Here is a 24682-nt window from a genome sequence, read left to right on the forward strand (position 1 = left end):
TGTGAATGTGTGTACACACCCTCCTGTGTGAACATATGCACGCATGTGAACACACACACACACACACTTCTGCTCCCTGACCCCCCAAAGAAGGCTATAGAAAAAAACATCAAAATGACAAGAGTGCTTGGAGCTTCTAAGGTTTTTGGTTTCTCTAATTGTCTGTTAGTGCCTGTATTGTCCAGGTTGGAAAGAAACATGAGTTACCTTAGCATTAAAATGCTATGTGAGAAACCACATGCAACAGAGGACCTATGTATTATTTCATCTGCAGAAAATGCGAAACAAGTGAAACGGTGGCGCTAGAAGTCAGTGGTTATGCCCAGAGCAGGGGTGGAATGGCAGAGTACCCTGTTCATGGGTGGATTCACTTCATGGACACTTATGCATATGTACTTGTGAAAAGGACACTTTCCTCCATGTGAAATATACTTCAAAAAAAGCTTCAAAAACGCCCTATGAAAGGCATCTTGCAGGAAAGTCTTCTCTATGTGAAAAAAAAACAAAACGTCTTTTTTCAAGCCATCTAAAATGTCTAATGTAATCATTTTTAAGGGCTCTTACTGTTGACTAGTTACTAATAATCCTTTGACTTAAAATGATTTGACCAATTGGCCTGTTTTTGTGGCAAAGCCTTTGAATACATAGTTAAATTAGAAGGTGCTAATTGCCAAGGTTCTGTTTAGTCTGGCCACTAGGTGGCAGTAAGGAATTACATAAACATAGGCAAATTATTTTACCTGCAGAAGCCAGTAACAAACTTGTTAGTTTGTAATCATCCAATGGAAGATGTAGACATGGTTTTAGAACTAAGTTTTGCAAATAATAGGCTAACTTTAAAAACATATCAGATGGAGAAAATCAATACATTGCCTCTTCAGCAAAAGCAATGTCTTGAGGCTTTATTTGTGCATATAATTACGGGTAGGATGACTAAACATCTCATTTTTGGCACCTAAAATCCCATGTCCCCAGGAAACTTCTCCATCCTGGGTAAATGGGGACAGTTATTCACCCCACTTATAGTATAAATACATTCCAAGGAGCATTGTTTCATTACTGGTTCCAAAACATACTTTTCCATAGCAGTATAACATATGTCCATTAGGTTTCCCACAATGCTCCAAAAAAAGTCTATATAATACAACGTTGAGGAATGTTTCTTATGGTTAACAAGTTGCAGTGTAGTGAGTACTAGATTAGGGACACCAGATTTGGGTTCTGGGTCCTGTCCTGCCACCACCGCACTGTACAAGCCAGAGAAAATAACTTTCTTTCTGTGGACTTCAGTTGGTACCTCCAAACTGAAAAGATCAGTTTAGATCTTTAGGTGTAATTAGATAAATTAGATCCAATCTAACTCAGATTAGATAAGTGCTTCTCAAGCTGTAAAGGAGAGCAGTACTGGATGTACATGTTCTTTAAGATTTTTAAGTTTGGGTTAATTCCGATGGTAAACTTATAAAATAAATGTTAACAATATTCTGTCCCATTTGGAAGGACTGCCTTACAATTTGTCCTAAATCTGCATTGGTATTTTAGGAGCCGATGCACTATAGCAATAAGAGTTATTAACTCAGGCACTCATGCCAAAAGAGGTCAAATGACTCAAAATAATGATTTTGGAATTTTGTGAAGAAGACACACACACACACACACACACACACACACACAAAAGCTGAGTCAGCAATGCACCTGGAGCTTGCTACCATGACAAATTCATAACATTCTAGACCATGACGAGTCAGGATCACCATCTGAACATACCTCATGTTCACAATGGGGATCCTTGCTCTCTCTTCCCAGCATGTCCAAATTATTTTATTCAGTCATCAGATTCCAGATATAAGTAGTCAAAGTGAACTTGGTAAAAAGAACCAGTCCAAGTCCACTTTCACTTGACCCACACTGACCCCTCCACCCATCCCCAGAAGGGAGAAGAACTTCCTTGAACTCCCAGAGGCTCTCCCTTTAATTCTGATGGGGTATGTCTCCCTTCACACTTTAATTTGTCTTTATTCTTATGTATGTTTAATTTTCCTAAAAAGAGGTGGAAACTACTTCTTTGTTAACTTTGTATAATGCAGTCTTGCCTCCATGAAGGTGAGTTTAGGGGTCGAGCTTTGGTTTCATTTGGTCTATTTAGAAGACTGGCCATATGTCTGAAGTGTGAGTCAGAAACTGTCTTCATGCCTTTATTGAATAAATGTCCTTACTCACAAGATCATCAGTCAGTGAAATGAATTGCAGTACAACACTGGATTTCAATGCTACATATTTTAGACCTACATTTCTACTCATCAATAACAGATCTAATTAAAACTAAAGCATTGATAATTTTTTTTTAAAAAAGCCATACTAAGCTGAGTGTGCTGGCACACACCTATAGTCCTAGCTACTTGGGACACTGAGATGGATAATCACTTGAGCCCAGGAGTTCCAAGTCCAGCATGGGCAATACAGCAAGACCCCATTAATAAAGAGAAAAAGAAAAAAAAAAACTGTACTAAGCATAATTATAGAGTAGAAGTTAGTGATTTTCAATGCTGATTTTCAGACTAATGCACAAAGTAAATTTTGTATTTAAGTTCTAATGCCTATGTAAGCAGGCAGAAAGCATTAAGGAAAAATTAGTTAGCATGGGGTCCTGGAAGCTGGGAGATCAAAAACGGGCTGGAGGAGCAGTTAATCTGTAGGTGTCAAAAGTGTCATCACGATGGCAGATGAATATTACCATATCTTCCCATTTTCCACCAAAATCTGGGAATCTGGATTCTTATGTGAAATCTACCAATTTTTAAATACTAGCAACTAACCAAAAAATTTTAAATACGATGCAGACCAACTGATGGTCTCCATTTGCAATCACAAATTTAAACCTTCTGTTCAAAGACAAATAGAGAATAAAGAAATTACGCTTTGAGGTATTGATTTAGACACTCCCTGTTGTTCAATGTATTTTTTGAGCAAAAAAAGGTATGTGAATAAATATTTTTATTTGAACAATCAGCAGTCGATTATTAGAATATAAGGATACTAAGAGACATTTACCTAACACAAAAAGGAAATAATATTTCAGTGAATATCAGTTCTCTGGCATTTGACATAAATGCCTTTAAACAACCAAAAACATATGCTTTTAAGCAGTACAACAAAATCTCTTGGAATTTTTAGCAGAAGATAGGAATTTTTATTTTTATAGCCTTACATCTTCTATATTTTATTATGGAAAAACTAATTTTCTCACATACACACTTATAAGTAAATAAGCTTTTTATAGAGTAAGGCTAAACCTTACTTTTAAACCTTTACTTTGAAACTTGTAACTTTATTGTTCCTACCAATTTCTACTGATTTAATAAAATTAGCCAAAGAAAGCCAAATAAATGCTTTCATTCTATAACTGATCTCTTATTTTTTAAAAAAATTACATTTAAACTGTAAGTAACCGGAGGTCATTCACATGAAGAAAGTTTCATGATTTTCAGAACTGCTATATCTAGTTCAATCTTTTTTCCACAACCTTGTAGCCTCCCAGTCAGGAATTGGCAATCACATCCTAGTATAAAATGAACTTTGACAACAGCCAGCTTCCTGAAAATGACTGGAATTCAATTCACCATGGGAATTCTTAGCAAAGCTGGCTTATCATACTCAGAAACTTAGAAACATACAGAGGAAGTCAAGGCATGGTTGTTTTTTTTTCTTCCATAACCTTTATGAGAAATGCAGCGGTGACAAGCAAAGAGAAAGAAAGGAGAAGAAACTTGGCTGTTTCTGGAGTAAGACACATCTGCTTAACAGTCTACAGTGAGAGGTGGAAATTCGATCTTGTGCTGATGGTCAAACAGACTGCATAAACATATGTCAGTGTCTGCGGAATTCTCACATTCCACAACTGCCTCTGGGAACACTCAGAGAAAGAACATGCCCACGTAGACTGCACATCTGCTAGGGAATCTTTCTCCTTAACACCTATGTCTTTCCTTCACCCACTAAAGAAAAGATTTACATTTTTTAAAAGAAAAAAGGATGCTCAAAACTAACTTGAAAACCAACTGTGTTTAATTGTAACATTTTGAGCCACAAAAGTGAGAGTCCAATAAAAGGCAGGTGGACTACTCTGGGTTTCTGAAAGAATTTTTTAAAAATCATATGCAAAGATTATTTCTCAATAGTGTCCAATCTCCGCTGAAGTCAATGTCAGCTCGAGGCCCTGCATTAAACAAGAGAGAGTCTACTCTCCTATCTTTCCCTCCACTTCCTTTCTTTCCACCCCCTTTTTTTTTAAATTATACTTTAAGTTCTAGGGTACGTAATTGAACTTTCTTTCCCTTTCTGTCTTCCAATTTTGTTGACATTCTTTTCCTTCTTATTTTTATCTAATCTTCTGATTTTGTTGACATTCTTTCTTCTCCTGTCTAGCTACTCATAATGTAGAAATCTTAACTTTCCCCAGGTCTTTAATCCTCCTGGCTAGCTTGGATTACTTGCAAACAATATGTAGGTATTATGCAACTCATGATGTTTAAGGTATTTGCAAACCAGTGGGGGTTTCAAAAGGAAGCCATCAAAATAGTTACCGTAAATCAAAAAGTTCAAGGCAAAGAAGCTTAAATTCTCATTAGAATTTAAAGTGAGAAAAAAATTCACATACTACTCTCATTTAAGCCTATTTATAATTTATATATAAATTCAATGTGCTACGTGAAATCAAATTAGTTTTACTTTTGTCACAATCTCAAACAGTTGATCAGTTTTGGTTTAATTATATTGAAATCTGAAATTACAATTTTCACATTAATGTTTTACTTGGGTGGGAAAAAAGTGGTTTTAACTGAGTGTGTAGGAGGGTATAGAATCACGGCATGCATTTTTTAAAAGAATTTTCTAAATTAAAATATAGTTAAAAAACATATATTGATTTGATAGGTCTGAATTCTGAAGAATTAACAAAATGGTAGCTTTCATTTTATACATAAAGGGAAGCCAAGTTTATTTTTTACTTTGTAGCTTCATTGTTGATATATTTTGGCATTTTCAACATAATGTAACTAAGTCAGCTGAGAGTGAACTATAACATGCATAGCACATAATTATATGCAATGCAAATGAAAGTTCAATTTTAAAAAAGAAACCCAATGTAGTGGCTAGGCGCGGTGGCTCACGCCTGTAATCTTAGCACTTTGGGAGGTCTACGCGGGCAGATCACTTGAGACCAGGAGTTCGAGACCAGCCTGGCCAACATGGTGAAACCCCGTCTCTACTGAAAATACAAAAATTTGCCGGGCCTGGTGGTGCATGCTTGTAAAATCCCGGCTACTCGGAAGGCTGAGGCACAAGAATCACTTGAACCCAGGAGGCGGAGGTTGGAGTGAGCCGTGATAGCGCCACTGCACTCCAGCTTGGGTGACACACGAGACTCTGTCTCAAAAAAGGAAAGAAACTCAAAATATTGGAAACCCATTATTACACATGTAAACATTTATTCAGGTAAATAAATAACTACATTCGATCAAGAATTTTCCCGAAATTATACTCTATGTATTGACATCAAGTGAAAATTATTAACTTGTTAAGTAAGTAATCACTCTAACAAGAAGCCTGAAGGGCAATATTTTCAGATGACACTTTTACATCTGAATCTCATCTTTGAGGTCCAGGATGTATGGAGTGGGTAAACATCGCTGTGCAAGCGTCCAGACAAATACGGCATGTAAGTTTCAGGCTTACGGGAAACACACAGGGATCCCTGGTGGGTTTGACAGGTTTCAGGGCTGTAACTGAGATTCTTCTGGTAGCTGAAAAGGAGGTAACTACCCCAACAACTAGGAGTCTGTGCATTCCTTAGAGTATATCAAATATAAAGGAGAGAGAGACAGGCACATCTGGAATGATCACTACTGAACTGATCCCAAACTGCCTCTCAGGATCAAATGTGAAAAAAACAGTAAGGATCAAATGATTTTTGGAGACACAGAGAAAGAGATAGACAGTGACAGAAAAATACAGAGAGGCAAGGAGAGACAGAAAAGAGAAAAGAGAAGAAAAGAAAGAGAGAGAGAGAGATTGACAGACAGAGATGCCCACACCCCAATGTCATGAAGAAAAAACAAGTAACTCTCAGGCTAACCAACAGTGCATGAAGTCAGATAACACATTCACTTGGATCCTGTTTACACACATATATAGTTAAGGTCGATTATTCCACTATTATCAGCAAAAGTATGTCTTTTCTTAAATAATCACAGCCCTGGAGTAAGTGGTAACGCATTAGCCTTTGTCTGTTGTGAATATTTTTTTGTCATTGTTCAAGTTTCAGTTAAGTTAATTCAATAGGTAATACCCGAGCCTGGTATATAATCAAAAGAGACAAAAACCCAGCTACAGCAAGAAATGACTTTCCTTCCTCCCCCTCCACAACCCACAATTTCCTTCCCAGAGGCAACCACTGTTGCCAGTTGCTTGCCAACCCTTTCACATCTCATCTACTCTGTACAAATATGACCAAGTGCTTGTGTCTCCTTCCTCATCTTTTTTTTTTCTTTTTTTAACATAGTTACCATGTTCTACACATGGTCTGCAACCTGTTTTTTTCACTTCATCTGTCATGGTGACTGTTTGGTATCAACAAATCCGGAGCTGCCCAGTCCTCTCCAATGGGTACACTGCATTTTAATGAGTGGTCACCCTAAGCCATACATCTTATCAGACGCCTGCTGGTGGCCACACTTAAAGACTTTCCTTCTTGGGTTTGCAGCTGGAACTCCAACTCATAGGACTGACTGTTTTCAGCTAAAATTCCTGAATATTACTTCCTTAGTAAAACTTGACAAAAATCTTACGGCTACTGAGCACATGTGGTGTTTGGAGAAACGACAAAGAGAAGGCTGTTGGCCAACCCTTGCTGTGCCTTCACGTCATAGGCACATTTATTTCTATTGCTTCATGAAACAGTGGCGGAATGAATGAGGAAATGCGGAACAATAACCAAACATCATAACAAGGGAACACTGTTGTGGTGCACATTCTTCAGATGAGCAGTCTAATTTGGACTCGAAAAAACATCATCTTAAAAGCAATGTATTTCTGATCTGCCTGTCAACTGAAAAACTTTTGAAAGCAGCAGAAGCTGCAGCAAAAACACCCTAAATCATGAAGTGTGTTCCAGACTTCAAGAGAGGGTGGTGGATGAACAGCACATGTAAGAAAAATGGGTTTATTATTAGAAAGTCAATTGCATTCTACAATATTCTCAAATTTCCAAATTCAGGGAATGCATCTGTCCATCAAGATTCCTTTGGACTCAACTAGCAAATCAACTTGCAGCTCCATCTCTCCTTTCTACATGCTGCCTGTCTGCAAAGAGCTAATTAAGAGGAGTCTGCTGTGCTGGAAGGTAAATCCTTTCTGCAGTCCAAGATTTCTCAGCATACCTTCAAGAGGAAAAAAATACCAAAAGGCTGGCTCATCAGTTCAGTTGGGGCAGCTTCATTACAACACTAATGTCTGGTGCTAATGAGATCCTTTCGAATCACTCTAGACAAGTACTTGTGTTCTCCTTTTTCTGTTTCCTGGGATTTTTTTTCCATTGTTGCTATTTTGTTTAGTTTTAAACTCATGGTTTAACCATTAAAATATGAGACACTCTTCCTCAGCCTAAAACACAATCAGTTGTTGCCCAAGATTCTACTTGCCTTATTATTATACAAATCACCAAGAGGGAGATTGCAAAGCACTTCCTCAGGAAGGGTCCATTTTCCTTCTGTCGCTGGTGCATTTCTCCACCACATTTGTTACAGCAACGGCACATACAAAAGAAATACCCCACCAGAGGCATCAGAATAATAAACAGCAGTCCCAGGACAGAGCATAGAATAATCCCTGCTTCATAGTAGACAATCTGCAATTCAAACAAAAGAAATAGCACATATTGTAACACGAAATAATAAGTAGAACATTCCATGGTATACAAAGTTTTTTGTTTGTTTGTTTTTGGTTTTTTTTTGAGACAGGGTCTCGCTCTGTTGCCCAGGCTGGAGTGCAGTGGCGCGATCTCGGCTCACTACAACCTCTGCCTCCTGGGTTCAAGCGATTCTCAGGCCTCAGCCTCCCAAGTATTGTATTTTTAGTAGAGACAGGGTTTCACCATGTTGTCCAGGCTGATCTTGAACTCCTGTCCTCAAGCAATCCACCTGCCTCAGCCTCCCAAAGTGCTGGGATTACAGGTGTAAGCCACCACGCCTGGCCATGTTTTATTTTTTTAACGTATCTGCCATCATTAGTTGAATCTGAATATATATATATTTTCCATTTTGAAGCTCCTCTTTGAAACAGAGGAAGCAGAAAATTGAGTTATCAAATATAGGGCCAAGTGGTTACTGGAAGATGTCTTTCAACCCCTAGAAAGTTGTCTAAATGCTAGTTTGAGCTGCAAATGGTTTCATTTTAACCCCGAAGGTATTTCGTTTTTAAATGGATCAATAAATCTTGGCAGGAGTACTTGCATAACAAATAATCTACATATAAGGTGCTTTACACCAGGAAAACTGCACAAATAGAAGTTAAAGACTCAAAGCACTTTGGATTGGCTGGCAAACAGTTACACAAGAATCTAGAATGTATCTTAATTTAGAAAAAAGGCTCAGACTCTAAGTCAGGCACGTTAAACACAGGCCAGTCACTGGGTTTCTCCATTGACACACTGGACATAATAACACGCACCTTGTCAAGTCATTGTGAAGATCAGAAATAATGCATGATTAGAAATAATGTGGCAAAGGACCAGGTACTGAGTAGACATGTAAGGTGCTTCTCATGCCATGCTCAGGAACCAGATCCACAGTGAAGGACCGACCTCGGCAGTCTGTGTCTCAGACAGTTCCTGAGTTCCTAGGAACAGCACAATTTCTAGATACAATCATGTGACCTAAACCTCTTTTCATAATCACTGCTGACTTTATTCCGGGATAAACAAAAATTAATGCAACTAGATGATGAAACTTGATATCATTCCAATTCATGCATGTAGCTGCTTACATTTCTAAAGAATGGCAGCAAATTGCAAGTTGGCAGTTTGCAACTAAATGGACAATCTAGACAGCTGCGAATTCTGAAGCCAAGCTGAGCAAAGGAAAATAAAGCACACATCTTGCTCCTGGGAGCAAATGTGATGTCTTGGAGGAGAGACCTGCTTTACATCCCAGCAGGGGGCTTCCAGGTCCCTAAACTGGATGGTATCACATTAGCATTAACCTCATAAACATATTGTGAGGGACAAATAACTGAACGACTGAATGTGAAAACAACTAGCCAAGGGCCCAGCGCACAGTAGATATTCAACAAACAGTAGTTAACGCTGTGAGCAAATGCTCAAGACTAGTAAATCTCGTGCATCTGGCACTTGAATATTACCTACTTCCGTATTAAGATTAAATTGCTAAAAAAAAAAAAAAGTGGCTGAATTTTGCTGCGTTCATCAAGTACGTGCTCACGCTTAAGTTAACCCCCATCTCGTGTCCACGAAGAGGTATTATTAGCTGACTTAACCCTTCCTCGAGGACCCATATCACTTGCCAGTTAAGAAACCAGCCCAGACATTCCAAATTCTTATTTACGTATTTTTCCATCATTTCTCAGCAAATATTCTAAATTGTTTACTATTTTAAAGACACGTAAATTCTTTCTGAATTCCAGGAGACACTGAATCTAAACCCAGGAGACAAGATATATTGAAATGTTTTAAATGTACTAATTTTACCTTTAAATACAAATTGTACATTTGATACACAGCCTTTCTAATGTTACTGACTAAACATCAGGCAGTATCAGGAACAAGACAGGGTATTTCAAGAGTTCACATCTAGGCTGACTGGATGAAGGCCTGTCACTATTTACACTGTTTTTTGATACACCAAGATCTTCCAGTGCTTTGTTGATTATGTTGAAGATCAACATCTAAATATTACAGAGATATCTTGCTTAAAAGAGAAGGTTAAAAGTGATGGTAAAAACATAAATGAAATGGATCATTTAAAAATTTTCACAGTGAGGATGACAGTGAAGAACAGAAAGGCTTTCAAAGAGCAACTTGAAATAGCAGACAAGGACTTTACCTTTAGACCTAAGATTAGATTTTCTGGCTGTAGAAGTCAACGCAGGTGAGGAATTTTGGCAGAGGCAGCATGCATCAAGAAAACAGACAGAAAAGTTATGAGTGATCAACCATAACCAAGAATGTTCATATCCCACAAGGAGGAAATCGGGTGATAGAAGGATAAGTACGAGAAAGGAATATAAAACTTGAGTGTGAATTCAAAAAACAGTGGTTTAAGTTACTTTGAGTTCTGAAATTCACATTTGCATTTACATTTGGATTTCCCAAAAGGTTCTTAATCCGTATGCTAATCGGTTATGAAAAGGAGAATTAGAGGGGAAGTTTTAAATGCTTAACACACTAACCATGTGATCTTCATAAAATAGAGAATCAGATCTGAGAACTCCATAACCAATGGCAGCATCTTCCCAAGCGCTCTTTGCTAAAATAAAAATCTGATGGTGCTGTCCCCATGCTTAAAGCAATCAACGGATGCCCACCATTTTTATTCCAAACATCTCATTGTTTGATTTTAAATGTCCTTTTGTGGCAAAATAAAATTAGGTGGCTCTAGGTCATTTTCTAGATCACTTTTTTGAAATATTCTGGTCCAGGAAATCTAAAGGTTTAGAAACTATTGCCTCAGCTGGCAGATCTGAGGGAACATTTGTGATGGGAATCACTTTTAAATGAGGCATCCAAAACACTGGGACTGGGGGGCAGTTCAGATGTAGCTGCCTCTGGGGTCACACGGGGCATTTTAAATGATCCCAGGCTTCCTTTCTTGGGGAGGGGGCACGCAAGCTTGTTACCAACCAGGGCACAAGCTCCCAAGCTCACCAGACATAAAGATGCACCTCACAGTGTGTGTTAAAGAAAAACATTGACTCCTGGGCTCCTCTGCTAGAGCACATGAGTCAGAAGACACATGTAAGACCAGGAATCTGTGTTCCCTGAGGCTTCCAAACAAATGACTTGCCCTGGAGTCATTGGCTTAGGGTCTGCTTCAGGGGGAACCAACCCAACACGCCCAGCCTTTATCAGACTAAATCTAGTCAGAAAACCCTCCTCCAGATGTGGCCTGGCTCCTTTGGTGCCTGTGCTTAACTAAACCCCTTTCTTTGGATAATGGTAGAAAGCATGGTCCAGTTCCACATCCAGAGTAGGATTCAGCTCATTCATGTGGGCTCAGTTCTGCATCTTCTCTCCACTGCACCCTCACCCAGAGTTTATATTCATTTGCAAAGGCAAGGAAAGAGAACTGGAGCCAGGGGTATAAACCAAGGTTATGGGAGTGCCAAATCTAATACCAAGTCAAGCACAAAGACCCTGCCAGGGTCAGTGGCAGCCCAGCTCCAGCTCAGACTCGCAGGGTCCTCAAGGCCAACTAAGGGTCTCAAGACCTTGTCCTCCAAGTCCCAGATCCCACTGAAGCACTGTCCCTACTCCCATTCCTTGGTTGGCATTCAGGCTGGCTAAGCATATTATGCTAATTTTGAATATAAATACAAAAGCAACAGTCATTTTCTTCCCCCTAGAGGTGCAGGCCGACTTGGCAATCACGTTTGGGAGATATAAATGAGGCCTGTGGCACTGAGGAATGAAAATGCTTTCCACAGTGCTGGAGAAGGCTGTGAGCCCTGGGAACAGCTCAGTTTATCTTCCACACAGTCTTCCCTTGCTGAATGTAACAGCCTCTGAATAAGGCTTTCCTCTTCAGCTTCTGCATTTACTTTTCTCTTGAGTATACTTTTCTTGCAAATTAAAAATATGATGAGGCCATTTGTAACTACCGTATCTGAGGTAATGATTCACTGGGCAGGAGGGAACTGCCCTCCCCGTGCCGGAAACACTAGCGTTCAGATTTATTGTGCAGGCCAGTAAAAAACGTCCACCTATACATCTGCTTATGGTCAGCCTGATAACCACCTTCAGACCAGGAAAGGAAGGAACAAAGTGCTTTACTTACCGAGAAGGACTGAGAACGTGGCAAACACATTTAACTATTTTTTATTACCTAATATTCAGTGCTACACACTTTTGTCTGTTTGCTTCATGGGCAACCTACACTCATAACACACCAGAATCAAGACCACTTGTGTGTTTAGGTAGGCAGTTGCAGAGGAGTGCACTGGCAGCACCTTGGGTAATAAGCAGAAAAATGCAAGGAGCCTTGATACTTTCTGAAAATACTGTGGACTCACTCGAGGGAGACGTTCAAGGTCCTCTCAGGATCAGGCCCCATCTTACCTTTTTTTCTCTCCCTCTTGCCAGGGGCCTGCTTCTTTCATACCTTGACCTCTTTGCTCACATGGTTCCTGAAGCCTGGAATGTGAGCAGAGCGCCCACCCATCCCACCGGCTCTGCCCTTGCATGATCCTCGTTACATTAACTAGATAAGGTCCCTGCTATCTGTCTTCTAGCCTCTTGAGACCAAAGGCTATCATCCTTATTTCCACCTTCCTTCAATTCTAGCCATGTACTCACACGGCAAGAGATTCATAAACCTTGTACAAATGCAAAGCTACTTTTCAACAAACGATGTTTTATAACAGAGTACATAGTCACCATCTCTAGGAATTTTCAAACAATGCTACTTAACAAGGGAGTTCTCATCCCTCAGCTAAAAGAAAAGTAGTGTAATATTGCTTTTTGAAGAAATTTTAGTTTTTGTTTACTTTATTTATTCATTTATTATTTTTTTTTGAGATGGAGTCTCACTCTGTCACCCAGACTGGAGTACAATGGCACCATCTCGGCTCACTGCAAGCTCTGCCTCCTGGGTTCAAGCAATTCTCCTGCTTCAGCCACCCGAGTACCTGGGACTACAGGCGAGTGCCACCATGCCCAGCTAATTTCTGTATTTTTAGTAGAGACAGAGTTTCACCATATTGGCCAGGCTGGTCTCAAACTCCTGACCTCGTGATCTGCCCACCTCGGCCTACCAAAGTGCTGGGATTACAGGCGTGAGCCACCATGCCTGGCCATAGTTTTTAATTTTTAAATAACATACAACTTGAAAGGCTTTCTTCAAATGCTACTTTGGAAATTTCTGCTACGGTTCAAATGGGATTTGTAAGGTGGTTCAATATTCCATGAAAGTTCTTAGTCAAAAAAGGTTACTAAAATTGCAGATTGAATAACTGGTTGTTTAAAGATTTACTTCCAAGTCAGCCAAAATTTTTCTCATACTTCATATTTTTAATAATAAATACACCAATGAAAAATTACCTTATCATAATCAATTTTGGACTCACGTGCCTTCTGTATGACTTTTCTCAAAGTATCTGGAAAAAAAGCCACAAAATAGCAAAATTATTTTTTCAGTAAAAATATAAAATGCATATTTGTAAAAAGATCTTTATATACTTACAAATTATTATAACTATATTTCTATTATTTTTATAATTTTATTCCTATTTCTTAATATAGTTAAATAATTAATGACCTCTAGCCAGAAGCCAAGAATAGAAGACAAATATTTCTGATTTATTATTTTGTCAGGGACAGAATTAGAGAGTTGTCATTTTTAAGTTAGTAATTATCATAATACACTTTAATATTTACCAGCAAACCACATACAGCTTATTAATAATCATTTATAAAAATTATGCTGAAATTGCTAATCTTAATTATCTGGAAACACAAATGAAATTTATTTTTCAATAATTCCACATTTGCCTGATATTAATATTTTACAAAGGAATGGATAAAAGGAATCTTAAAATTAACCCAACTCAGCAGGGCGCTGCAGCTCACACCTGTAATCCCATCACTTTGGGACTCAGAGGCAGGCGGATCACCTGAGGCCAGGAGTTCGAAACCAGTCTGTTCAACATGGTGAAACTCCATCTCTACTAAAAATACAAAAATTAGCCAGGTGTGGTGGCGCATGCCTGTAATCCCAGCTACTTGGGAGGCTGAGGCGGGAGGATCAATTGAACCCAGGAGGTGGAGGTTGCAGTGAGCCAAAATTGCGCCACTGCACTCCAGACTCCGTCTAAAAAAATAAAATAAAATAACCTAACTCAAGAGTTCTTAACATGGGAAATCCTTCTCTTCCTGTCTCCAAGCAGTGCACAAAAAACTATGCAATGCAAACTTGAACTTTTCCATAAATATTCATTTAGAGCATTTTCAAATTCTCACATAGGCCTGGGACCAAAAAAAGGTTAAGAGCCACCACTTAACCCTGAGCCGCCATCTAAGAATGATATGAGACAATTGAGACACGGACAGAGAGGGTGACATAGTGATTCGTGAGGAGGCCAGACCAAGGCCCAGGTCTTTCTCCTCCCGCAACCCTGTACGCTGTCTCTCACCCCAGGAAGGAGCTCCTGCATTACTATTACTATCACTATATCCATCACACCTGAAATGTACTGCTGGAGGGGCGGGGCGGGTGGGGGTGGGGGGGGCAAACGAAACATCGACTCCTTTTTTGATGCAAAAAGTTCAGATTAACATACAGGAAAACAAAGCAAGCCACTTTCCCAAAAGGCTTTCTGCAAAACAACTTTTCTCCTCCACAACTCAGAGATATGGGTGATATTTAAAGATTATGCTGCAGGAATAGAGATTTTCAAACTGATATGCACCCAGGGAACCCCAATAGTTTCTTCACAGTACCTCGGGGGCTGCCTAAGGACCAGAGGGACACTGAGGCTGTCTAATCCCCTTCAGACAACACAGGTTACCTCCCCCTTCAACCAGTCAGCATTGCTTTGGTCTGTTTTACAGATCAGGCTTCTGTTTAAAATTTCATTGAATGAAAGAGTCACGTGTCTGTTGGCTGCATAAATGTCTTCTTTTGAGAAGTGTCTGTTCATCTCCTTTGCCCACTTTTTGATGGAGTTGTTTTTTTCTTGTAAATTTGTTTGAGTTCTTTGTAGATTCTGGGGCTGTAAACTAGTTCAACCATTGTGGAAGACAGTGTGGTGATTCCTCAGGGATCTAGAGCTAGAAATATCATTTGACCCAGTCATCCCATTACTGGGTATATACCCAAAGGATTATAAGTCATGCTGCTGTAAAGACACATGCACACGTATGTTTATTGTAGCACTATTCACAATAGCAAAGACTTGGAACCAACCCAAATATCCAATAATGACAGACTAGATTAAGAAAATGTGGCATACATACACCATGGAATACTATGCAGTCATAAAAAAGGATGAGTTCATGTCCTTTGTAGGGACATAGATGAAGCTGGAAACCATCATTCTCAGTAAACTATCTCAAGAACAGAAAACCAAACACTGCGTGTTCTCACTCATGGTTGGGAATTGAACAATGAGAACACTTGGACACAGGGTGGGAAACATCACACACCGGGGCCTGTCGTGGGGTGGGGGGATAGGGGAGTGGGATAGCATTAGGAGATATACCTAATGTAAATGACTAGTTAATGGGTGCAGCACACCAACATGGCACATGTATACATATGTAACAAACCTGCACGTTGTGTACATGTACCCTAGAACTTAAAGTGTAATAAAAATAAATAAATAAATAAATAGTCTACTGTTGATTTAGAAACTGAGAAATCATCTATTTATTAAAATATATTTAGCTGCGGCCGGGCGCGGTGGCTCAAGCCTGTAATCCCAGCACTTTGGGAGGCCGAGACGGGCGGATCACAAGGTCAGGAGATCGAGACCATCCTGGCTAACACGGTGAAACCCCGTCTCTACTAAAAAATACAAAAAAAAAACTAGCTGGGCAATGTGGCGGGCGCCTGTAGTCCCAGCTACTCGGGAGGCTGAGGCAGGAGAATGGCGTAAACCCGGGAGGCGGAGCTTGCAGTGAGCTGAGATCCGGCCACTGCACTCCAGCCCGGGCGACAGAGCGAGACTCCGCCTCAAAAAAAAAAAAAAAAAAAAAAAAAAAAAAAAAATATATATATATATTTAGCTGCACAGCATAATATGTTGCATTTGGGATCTTGATCTAGAAACGAGTTAGAAGGGAATCCAAGCCCCACCACTTAACTGAGTGTCTGTAGGTAAATAACTGCTACAAACATCCTCATCTGCAAAATAAGATGTCCCTACTCTCAAAGGACCACTAAGGGTGAAGTGAGAAAACATTTATAAATAAAACAGCACCGAGCCTGGCACATAGTGGGAACATGGTATATACCTGCTATTATTATATGAAGGAATTTAGAGAATGCAGGTTATAGAACAGTATCCATGGTAAGTGCAGTGTGGAAGACTGTCATTTTGGCCATTCAATATCCATTCACTTTTCTTTTTTCCCTTACAAAACAAAGCAAACAAACAAAAACAAAATGAAAAACTTTGGATTTCTTTTGGGGAACTGCTCCTTCCATCCTCTCAGGCCACGTGGACTGGGGAAGCCGTGAGCCCAGCACCACAAAGGTGGATCCTCACGGGTCTAAACCAGCAGGTCTCCAAACATGGGCTGTGGGAATCCCCAAGATATGTTCAGGGTGTCCATGAGGTCAAAACACAAGATGTTAATTGCTTTTTTTGTTGTGTTGACATTTGCACTAGGGTGCAAAGGCAGTGGTAGATAAGAATGCAGGTGATTTGGCACAAATCAAGATTGCAGCTTATACTCATTATATTCTTTCCCATCAGGCATTCATGTTCAATAATCAGTTACACTTAAGAAGGGTCTTGATAAAGCATTAAAAATTATTTTCATGAGGCCGGGCGTGGTGGCTCAAGCCTGTAATCCCAGCACTTTGGGAGGCCGAGACGGGCGGATCACGAGGCCAGGAGATCCAGACCATCCTGGCTAACACGGTGAAACCCCGTCTCTACTAAAAACTACAAAAAACTAGCAGGGGGACATGGCGGCGCCTGTAGTCCCAGCTACCCGGGAGGCTGAGGCAGGAGAATGGCGTGAACCCGGGAGGCAGAGCTTGCAGTGAGCTGAGATCCGGCCACAGCACTCCAGCCAGGGTGACAGAGCGAGACTCCGTCTCAAAGAAAAAAAAAAAAAAATTATTTTCATTAAATTTCAACCTGTGAATACAGCGCTTTTTATTATCCTGTGTAAAGAAATGGTAACTATACATAAAGCTCTTTCATGCACATCAAAAGATAATGTGCAAAAAGCATTTGTGCAAGTGTTTTAAGTTGTGAGCTCAACCAGCCACAGTTTTCATGGAACACCATCTTTACTTGGAAGAAAAGTTAATGGCCAGGCGCGGTGGCTCACACCTGTAATCCTAGCACTGTGGGAGGCCAAGGACAGAGGATTGCTCAAGCCGAGGAGTTTGAGACCAGCCTGGGCAACTGGGTAACATAGTGAGACCCCACATTAGCCAAGTGTGGGGGCATGCACTTGTAGTGCGAGGCTGAGGTAGGAGGATCATTTGAGCCCAGGAGTTCGACTAAGCCACAGTTATGCCACTGCACTCCAGCTTGGGTGACTGAGTGAGACCCTGCCTCAAAAAAATAAAAAATAAATAAAACTAAATAAGAAAGACTGAGAGACAAATTGTGACTATTCAGACTTGGATATACCCAATCTCAGCCCTTAATCGTGGTTCACTGCAGGCTTGAACTCCTGGGATCAAGTTATCCTCCCCTCTCCCCTCAGCCTCCTGCATAGCTAGGACTACAAGTGCAGGCCACCATGCACAGATAATTTTTTTGTTTTTATTTTTTGTAGAGATGGGGTCTCACTATGTTGCCTAGGCTAGTCTTAAACTCCTGGCCTCAAACGATCCTCTCACCTTGGCCTCCCAAAGCACTGGGGTTACAGGCATGAGCCACCGTGCCTGGCCAGCATTTTCTCTAAAATGAAAGAAGTGGAGCTTGCAAGTTTAAGAAGCCACTGACGGGATGTGTTGCCAATGATAAAATTAGAACTTTCAAGCAAAAATTAGAATTTTGCAAAATGTGTATCCACCACCATGAGCTTGACAGCATTCCAGTACTCATGCCTTTCTAACGTGATCAGTAAGGATATTAAAGAATTTTTGATACTATAAAATGAAATATGTCCACATTTGGGAGATGTGCAAAACTCGGTGACTGAATATTTTCCAGATGATTCATGCATCATGTCACAACATCCTGCATGGAAAAAGATCCATTCAAAGTGGGAGACAGGGAGGTGGGAGGAGGGCAGATGATAAAAAATTACTTAATAGGTACAGTGTACGTTATTCAGGTGACGGATACTCTAAAAGCCCTGACTTCACGACAATGTGCTCTATCCACGTCACAAAATTACATTTGTACCCCATAAATTTATACAAATTTAAATTTTTTTAAATAAATAAATACAGTGGAAGACAGACCAGTGGATGTTAATAGATCGAAATATAAAAAACTAATTTATGTGGTTCCAGATTCCACATTGCAAATAGCACTTGTACAAACTAGTACTTGTACAGTTTTAGTGTGGTATTAAAGAAAAATATCCACAATTATCTGAAGAGAATACTAAAATATGACTCTGTTTTACAACTACGTATCTCAGTGAGAGCAGACCTTCACGCTATACATCAGTCGCGCTAACACCCAGTACTTCAACAGGACCAACTCAAATACAGATATGAAAATCCAGCTGACTTGCACTAAGCCAGATGTTCAAGAGATCTGCAGAAATGCAAAAACTGATGCCACTCTTCTCATGATTTTTGCTTTTGGAAACCGTAGTTATTTTTAACAAAATTAAGTTATTTATGAAAAGGTTTTACTATCTTTCTTTTAAAATAAATTGACAAATATATGTTAAGGTGTTCTCCATTTTATCTTCAAATATGATCAATATTGATAAACAAAATCTCTTTGGGGCCCTGAATAATTTCTAAGAGTTAAAGGGGATCTGAGACCCACAGTGTGTGAGTGAGACAAGCAGCATATTCCCTCAACCCCCTATAACTTGGTTTAGGAGTCAACAGACAATCCAGCTTCAGCCAGTGAGAGTCAGACTCAACAGACTCAAGTCTTGGCTTTTCTTGTTTTTTATTTCATAGAGATGGGATCTCATTCTGTCACCCAGGCTGGAGGGCAGTGGCGCCATCATAGCTCACTGCAGCCTCCAACTCCTGGCCTCAGCCTCCAGAGTAGCTGGAACCACAGGCGTGCACACCACATGCAGCTAAGCCTTGGCTTTTTGGGGGGAGAAATGGTCACTAACACCTCCCTTCCCCAGGCCCTTGGTGGAAAGGACGTTGGTCTGGAGTCACTGCCACAGTCCTCCAAGCACAAGGCAAGAGACTGAGAATTGAAGGCCCGCGTGAGAATCAGCTCTGGCAGCATCACGGGAGCTCCACTTTGAAGGGATATTTTTCTGGACTGCACGTGCTGAGAAGGTGGCAGGAATGCGTCCTGTAGCCTGGAAAGTATAGAAAATAAGGGCAGCCTGCTCTTGAGGGCACATGGGTTGCCCCATGACGCTGTCTGGGATGTGGTTCTGTGCCTCTCCATCCATTGCTCTGTCCATAGCTCTGACTTCCAGCCTCTCCAGGGTGTGTGGCCTGGGAGTGAGCAGCCCTGTGAACTTCAGGATGGACCTAGTTCTACGGCCAGCAGCCAAAACGAGTTCTGGAACTCAGGGTCTCTCTCTCTCTCTCTCACACCCCCCGTCCCCCCCCCTCCTCCGCCCAGGTCAGGGGATAGCGCTGGCAGTATGCTTAGCTTTGTGGGATTCTCTTGGACCTTCTCACTACACTTCAACAGGGCTCCATCAACAGCACATGCAGCAGGAGTTTCTCCAACAGGCTGCGTGCGTATGTGTGCAATTTATGAGTTTTGAGATGTCTGAGCCACAGAAGTAAGCTAAAATAAGAAACGTGCCTTATGCAGGACCCACATATTATAAGAGATCCATCTTCTTTATGTGAATCAAAACTCATCTTTGACTAAGATATTTCTGTTCCCAAACTGGTTTCTTTGAGTACATATGTAGATTCTGGCCCAAGCTGGGCCTAGTGAAATTCCACCCCTGTAATGTTCTCTTGTAAAATGAATAGAGAACTTAAAATCCCCTGTTGTTTGCAGTAGATTTATCAGACTTGTGCCAAGCTTAAGTGCTCTTGGAAAGATTTTGCTGATAGTATCTGTAAGTCAGCTTGCTTGGGCACTTGTGTTTACTTAGAAATGTGATTAATTAAGAGCATAAATAGTGTTAAGTGCCTCTCTGCAGAGAGACCACAGAGTCCCTCTTTTGCCTTTGGTGGCCCCATCTTAAACACACATAGCTCAGGGGTCTCACACGTGGCTCTGTGCTAAGAAGGATTTAATATATTAACCCACACATTAAAACAACACTGATCAAAGTGAAAGAGATTATTCGTATTTTCTGAAAAGACACAGAATAAAATAATATTCAAGTTCAATTTAGAGACTTGCAGAAACTAGGTTTGTACATGCATCATTTTTGTAAATTAGTTACTAATTAAAATGCAACTATAAGTGTTCCCTTCCAGGCACAAAACACTTTCTGGAGGCACTTCCAAATAAATTTGACAACTTGCCCCCATCTAGACCAAATTCCTGAGGGGACGGGGGAAGCAGGCAAACCAAGTAGAACTGACAAGCCCAGAAAAAACACACATCTACACAGTTCAAAAAGTGCTAAGTCTCTGGATGTGCTGGCATTACACAGGCTATGGAAGATCGAGAGGCATCTTGCCCCAAGAAAAGCGTCCAGTGTAGTGCCTGGTATGTAATATAGGGAGCACAAAGTGTCCAGTGCAGTGCCTGCTATATAATATATGGAGCACTACAGATGCTAAAAGACATGTTAGCCTCTCCCACCTCCACTCTGGGATCCCACGGCCTTCAACACTCCACTCTTCCCTGCCAGCCCTCGGCGACTGGCACGGAATGAAAGTGTCCTGTGCCATCTGTGTGTTGCCTCCTCCTCCCTGGCCCACAGTCTGACTCTATTCCCCAGCTCTTTTGCAGCTAAGAGGGACCAGGGAACTTGAGTTCTGGAGAGCAAAACACGGATGGACGTACACGCACATCACTTCCAGGCCTGGCCTCTGAAACCTCCCAAAAGACCCTGCATGTTTGCCCTCTTTATTCTTTTCTCAGTCAAATACAGAGGATCCAGTGGAGGATTCCGAAGCCCAAGCGGCTGGCAAAACCATTCGGTAGAGCGAGCCGGAGTCCCCAGACCACACCACCCAACTCACGGCAGCCTCTATGTTGGACTGAGCAGTGAACCACATTTTGTACTGAGATTTGGGCTTGTTTCTCTTAGCAAAGGATGTTACTTACCCTAATAAAACACACCTTACTGAATTAAGACCCCCAACATTTTCTAGCTACATGCCTCCTCTCCCAGTAGCCTATCCTGCCAGCTTTGACTAAACATAGAATGAGAAAAAAACAAAACAAAACTTTTTGGTTTCAGCAGAAAGTAAACATACACATGACACGTGCAGAGACTGAGTGAAGCTTACAAACCAGCACCCACATAAACTGAGATTTTGAAGACATCTTCACTCAAAGATATGAATTCCTGTATTCATAAAAGAGAATGCATGAAAAGGTACTTGCACTCATAAAAATCACGACCAAATACAGTGGAGTATAGCTCCGATGAATCACTCTTCCTGCCTGCTTCTCATCCATGGTCTACAAAGCTTGGAGAGTCATCCCGGGCCTGAGACACATCCAATAAGCCTACCAATTGAATTGTTCTAATCTACAAAACACATGTTCATAACCAATTTAAACCACCAATTCAAACAAGCCTCTACTGCCAAAATACTTAAGGAAAATGTTCTCAGGTAACAGTATTATCCTGGGAATAGTGCATCAGATAGGGGTCAAGGTTAAGCTGGTTTAAGATCTCAGTAGCATCTCCAAGAGTTATGAGTACAAATGGCTGGTAAAATGAGTTGGGAGCACTAGCTTCCAGATCCAGGCTGCCCTTTCTGGAGGAGAATGCAGAGCCAGTTGGTAAAAATATAAACATTTATGTGGTTTATATGTGGCCACCAGCACTTTCTCCAGGGCTCCCATTTGGAAGGGATCTTAAGTAACAAACAGAGGTAACGCTGCCTCTGAGTCTTGTCTTCCCTCATTGGGTTAGGCCTGCTGGGTGTTGTTTTTATGCTTTAGAACTTCCTGATTCCATTTTCTAATAAAAATTTGTCTTCTCTTGATGGGAAAATACCTCATGACTTTAAACAAATCCAGAAATGTCTAGTTATTTGCATAGCTTGACTCAATTTACCTTTCATCAAGGAAAACAATGTTTAAAGAGCCAATTCATTGCGTGAAAATGTTTAAATCTACATTGAATCAGCGTAGTAGATATAATCAGTTCTGTTAGGTTGACTGGAAAAGAAAAAGAAGGAAAACAAGCCTTAGATATTTTATTTTAACTTAAGACATACAAATATACATGCATTTGCCTCTCATCTGGTGCAAAGCCAGTCACTTCAGCTCCAAATCACAAGCTCAAGGGAGACGAGAATGACCCCATTGACTCGCGGAGTCACACTGTCTACACAGAGTGGGTACTTCAGAGACGGTACTCGGTCATCACAGACTCTGCGTCAAGATACAGCAGAGAGTGAGTACTTCAGAGACAGTACTCAGTCATCATAGACTCTGCGTCAAGATACAGCAGAGAGTGAGTACTTCAGAGACAGTACTCAGTCATCACAGACTCTGCGTCAAGATACAGCAGAGAGTGAGTACTTCAGAGACAGTACTCAGTCATCACAGACTCTGCGTCAAGATACAGCAGAGAGTGAGTACTTCAGAGACAGTACTCAGTCATCATAGACTCTGTGTCAAGATACAGCAGAGAGTGAGTACTTCAGAGACGGTACTCGGTCATCATAGACTCTGTGTCAAGATACAGCAGAGAGTGAGTACTTCAGAGACGGTACTCGGTCATCATAGACTCTGTGTCAAGATACAGCAGAGAGTGAGTACTTCAGAGACGGTACTCGGTCATCATAGACTCTGTGTCAAGATACAGCAGAGAGTGAGTACTTCAGAGACGGTACTCGGTCATCATAGACTCTGTGTCAAGATACAGCAGAGAGTGAGTACTTCAGAGACAGTACTCAGTCATCATAGACTCTGTGTCAAGATACAGCAGAGAGTGAGTACTTCAGAGACAGTACTCAGTCATCATAGACTCTGTGTCAAGATACAGCAGAGAGTGAGTACTTCAGAGACGGTACTCAGTCATCATAGACTCTGTGTCAAGATACAGGTGACCTTGTTCATTTGATTCTTCAGTGACTAGAATAGGCAGAGGGCTAGGCCTTCCTCCAATCACGCACTCCTTCCCACCCTCATTCGCAAACATTGGGAATAACTGCCTGTCTCTGTTATGGTTCCCTAGAGAGACAGAGCCAATAAGAGACAGTAATATAGGTATTCAGAGACTTATTCTAAGGAATTGTGGGAGCTAGCAAGTCTGAGATCTGTAGAGCAGGCTGGCAGGCTGTAAACTCAGGTAGGAGTGGATGCTATAGTCTTGGGGTAGAATTTCTTCCTCTTCAGGAAACCTCAGTTTTTGCTTTTAAGGCCTTTCAACTGATTGGATGAAGCCCACTCACTTTATCAAGGGTACTGCCTTTCTTTTTTTGAGACAGTCTCTATTGTCCAGGCTGGAGTACAATGGGGCAATCTCAGCTCACTGCAACCTCTGCCTCCTGGGTTCAAGTGATTCTCCTACCTCACCCTCCCAAATAACTGGGATTACAGGTACATGCCACATACCACAGCTGGCTAATTTTTGTATTTTCAATAGGGATGGGATTTCCCCATGTTAGCCATGCTGGTCTAGAACTCCTGACTTCAAGTGATCTGCCTGTCTTGGCCTCCCAAAGTGCTGAGATTACAGGTATGAGCCACCATGCCCGGCTGGTACTTACAGTGTTCAGCTGATACTGCCTTTCATGTAAAGGTATCAATTCGTTTCATCACAATTAGTTTCATTACAATTAGTTTCGTTAAACTAGTTGTAGATGTTAACAACATCTATAAAATACTTTTAGCAGCAACACTAGATGAATGTTTGTTTACATCATCATCTACTATAGCCTGGCCTAATTCTACCCCAGTCAGCTATTGCTCCTGCTGGATGGTTATATCTCATAGGTGCAGGAGCAGAATATCTCTGAGCAGCTCTGTTTCAGAGCAGGTAGAGGAACCATCATTAATGACAACTATCGACAACCTAAGCCCCCTACCAAGCAAAGGGCAGCAATCAGGGCCCAGTGAGCACAAGGGCAAGAGGCCACACATAGTCTCTGAGGACAAGGATCTTGAATGAAGACCCTTAACCACTCCCACAAAAAAAAGTTGATTTATATTTGGTGTGCACTCAATTCAAAGGCCTGAATTCAAATACATGCCTTTTGAAAAGATTTCCACGGAAAATACTAGAGCTAAAAAAGTTTGTCACTTGAAGAGTTAAGTGTGGCTTCTCTGAAAAATATATTTATCAACTCTACCTTCCAGCACCCCCATTTGGTTAAATGTGCTCATTATTCATAATGAAATGAACACAATCTGTCCACTCCTCAGCGCACATTTGCCTGTAGCTGGTGTGGGTGAAACTGAGACCAAAGAAGGGATTCTGGGGGCACCCAAACAGCACGATGGCCTCGGG

General features: G+C 40.9%; 1 protein-coding gene across 9 annotated transcripts in view; it reads right to left on the reverse strand.

Moving 5' to 3' along the window:
* PROM1 (prominin 1) overlaps positions 1-24682 on the reverse strand; it is a 116972-nt gene that overhangs the window by 56919 nt on the left and 35371 nt on the right. For 5 of the 9 annotated variants that reach the window (XM_033213818.1, XM_033213817.1, XM_033213813.1 and 2 more), the window contains exons 3-4: positions 13328-13383; positions 7698-7903 (exon numbers count right to left, since the gene is read on the reverse strand). In XM_033213818.1, the coding sequence (XP_033069709.1) occupies positions 7698-7903; positions 13328-13383 (262 nt within the window). Of the gene's footprint in view, positions 1-7697; positions 7904-10115; positions 10143-13327; positions 13384-24682 lie in introns of all 9 variants that reach the window. The other 4 variants (XM_033213816.1, XM_033213815.1, XM_033213811.1 and 1 more) reach the window with 1 other exon arrangement.

Source organism: Trachypithecus francoisi, unplaced genomic scaffold, assembly GCF_009764315.1.
Source record: "Trachypithecus francoisi isolate TF-2019V2 unplaced genomic scaffold, Tfra_2.0 Lachesis_group1, whole genome shotgun sequence".
Taxonomy (NCBI): domain Eukaryota; kingdom Metazoa; phylum Chordata; class Mammalia; order Primates; family Cercopithecidae; genus Trachypithecus; species Trachypithecus francoisi.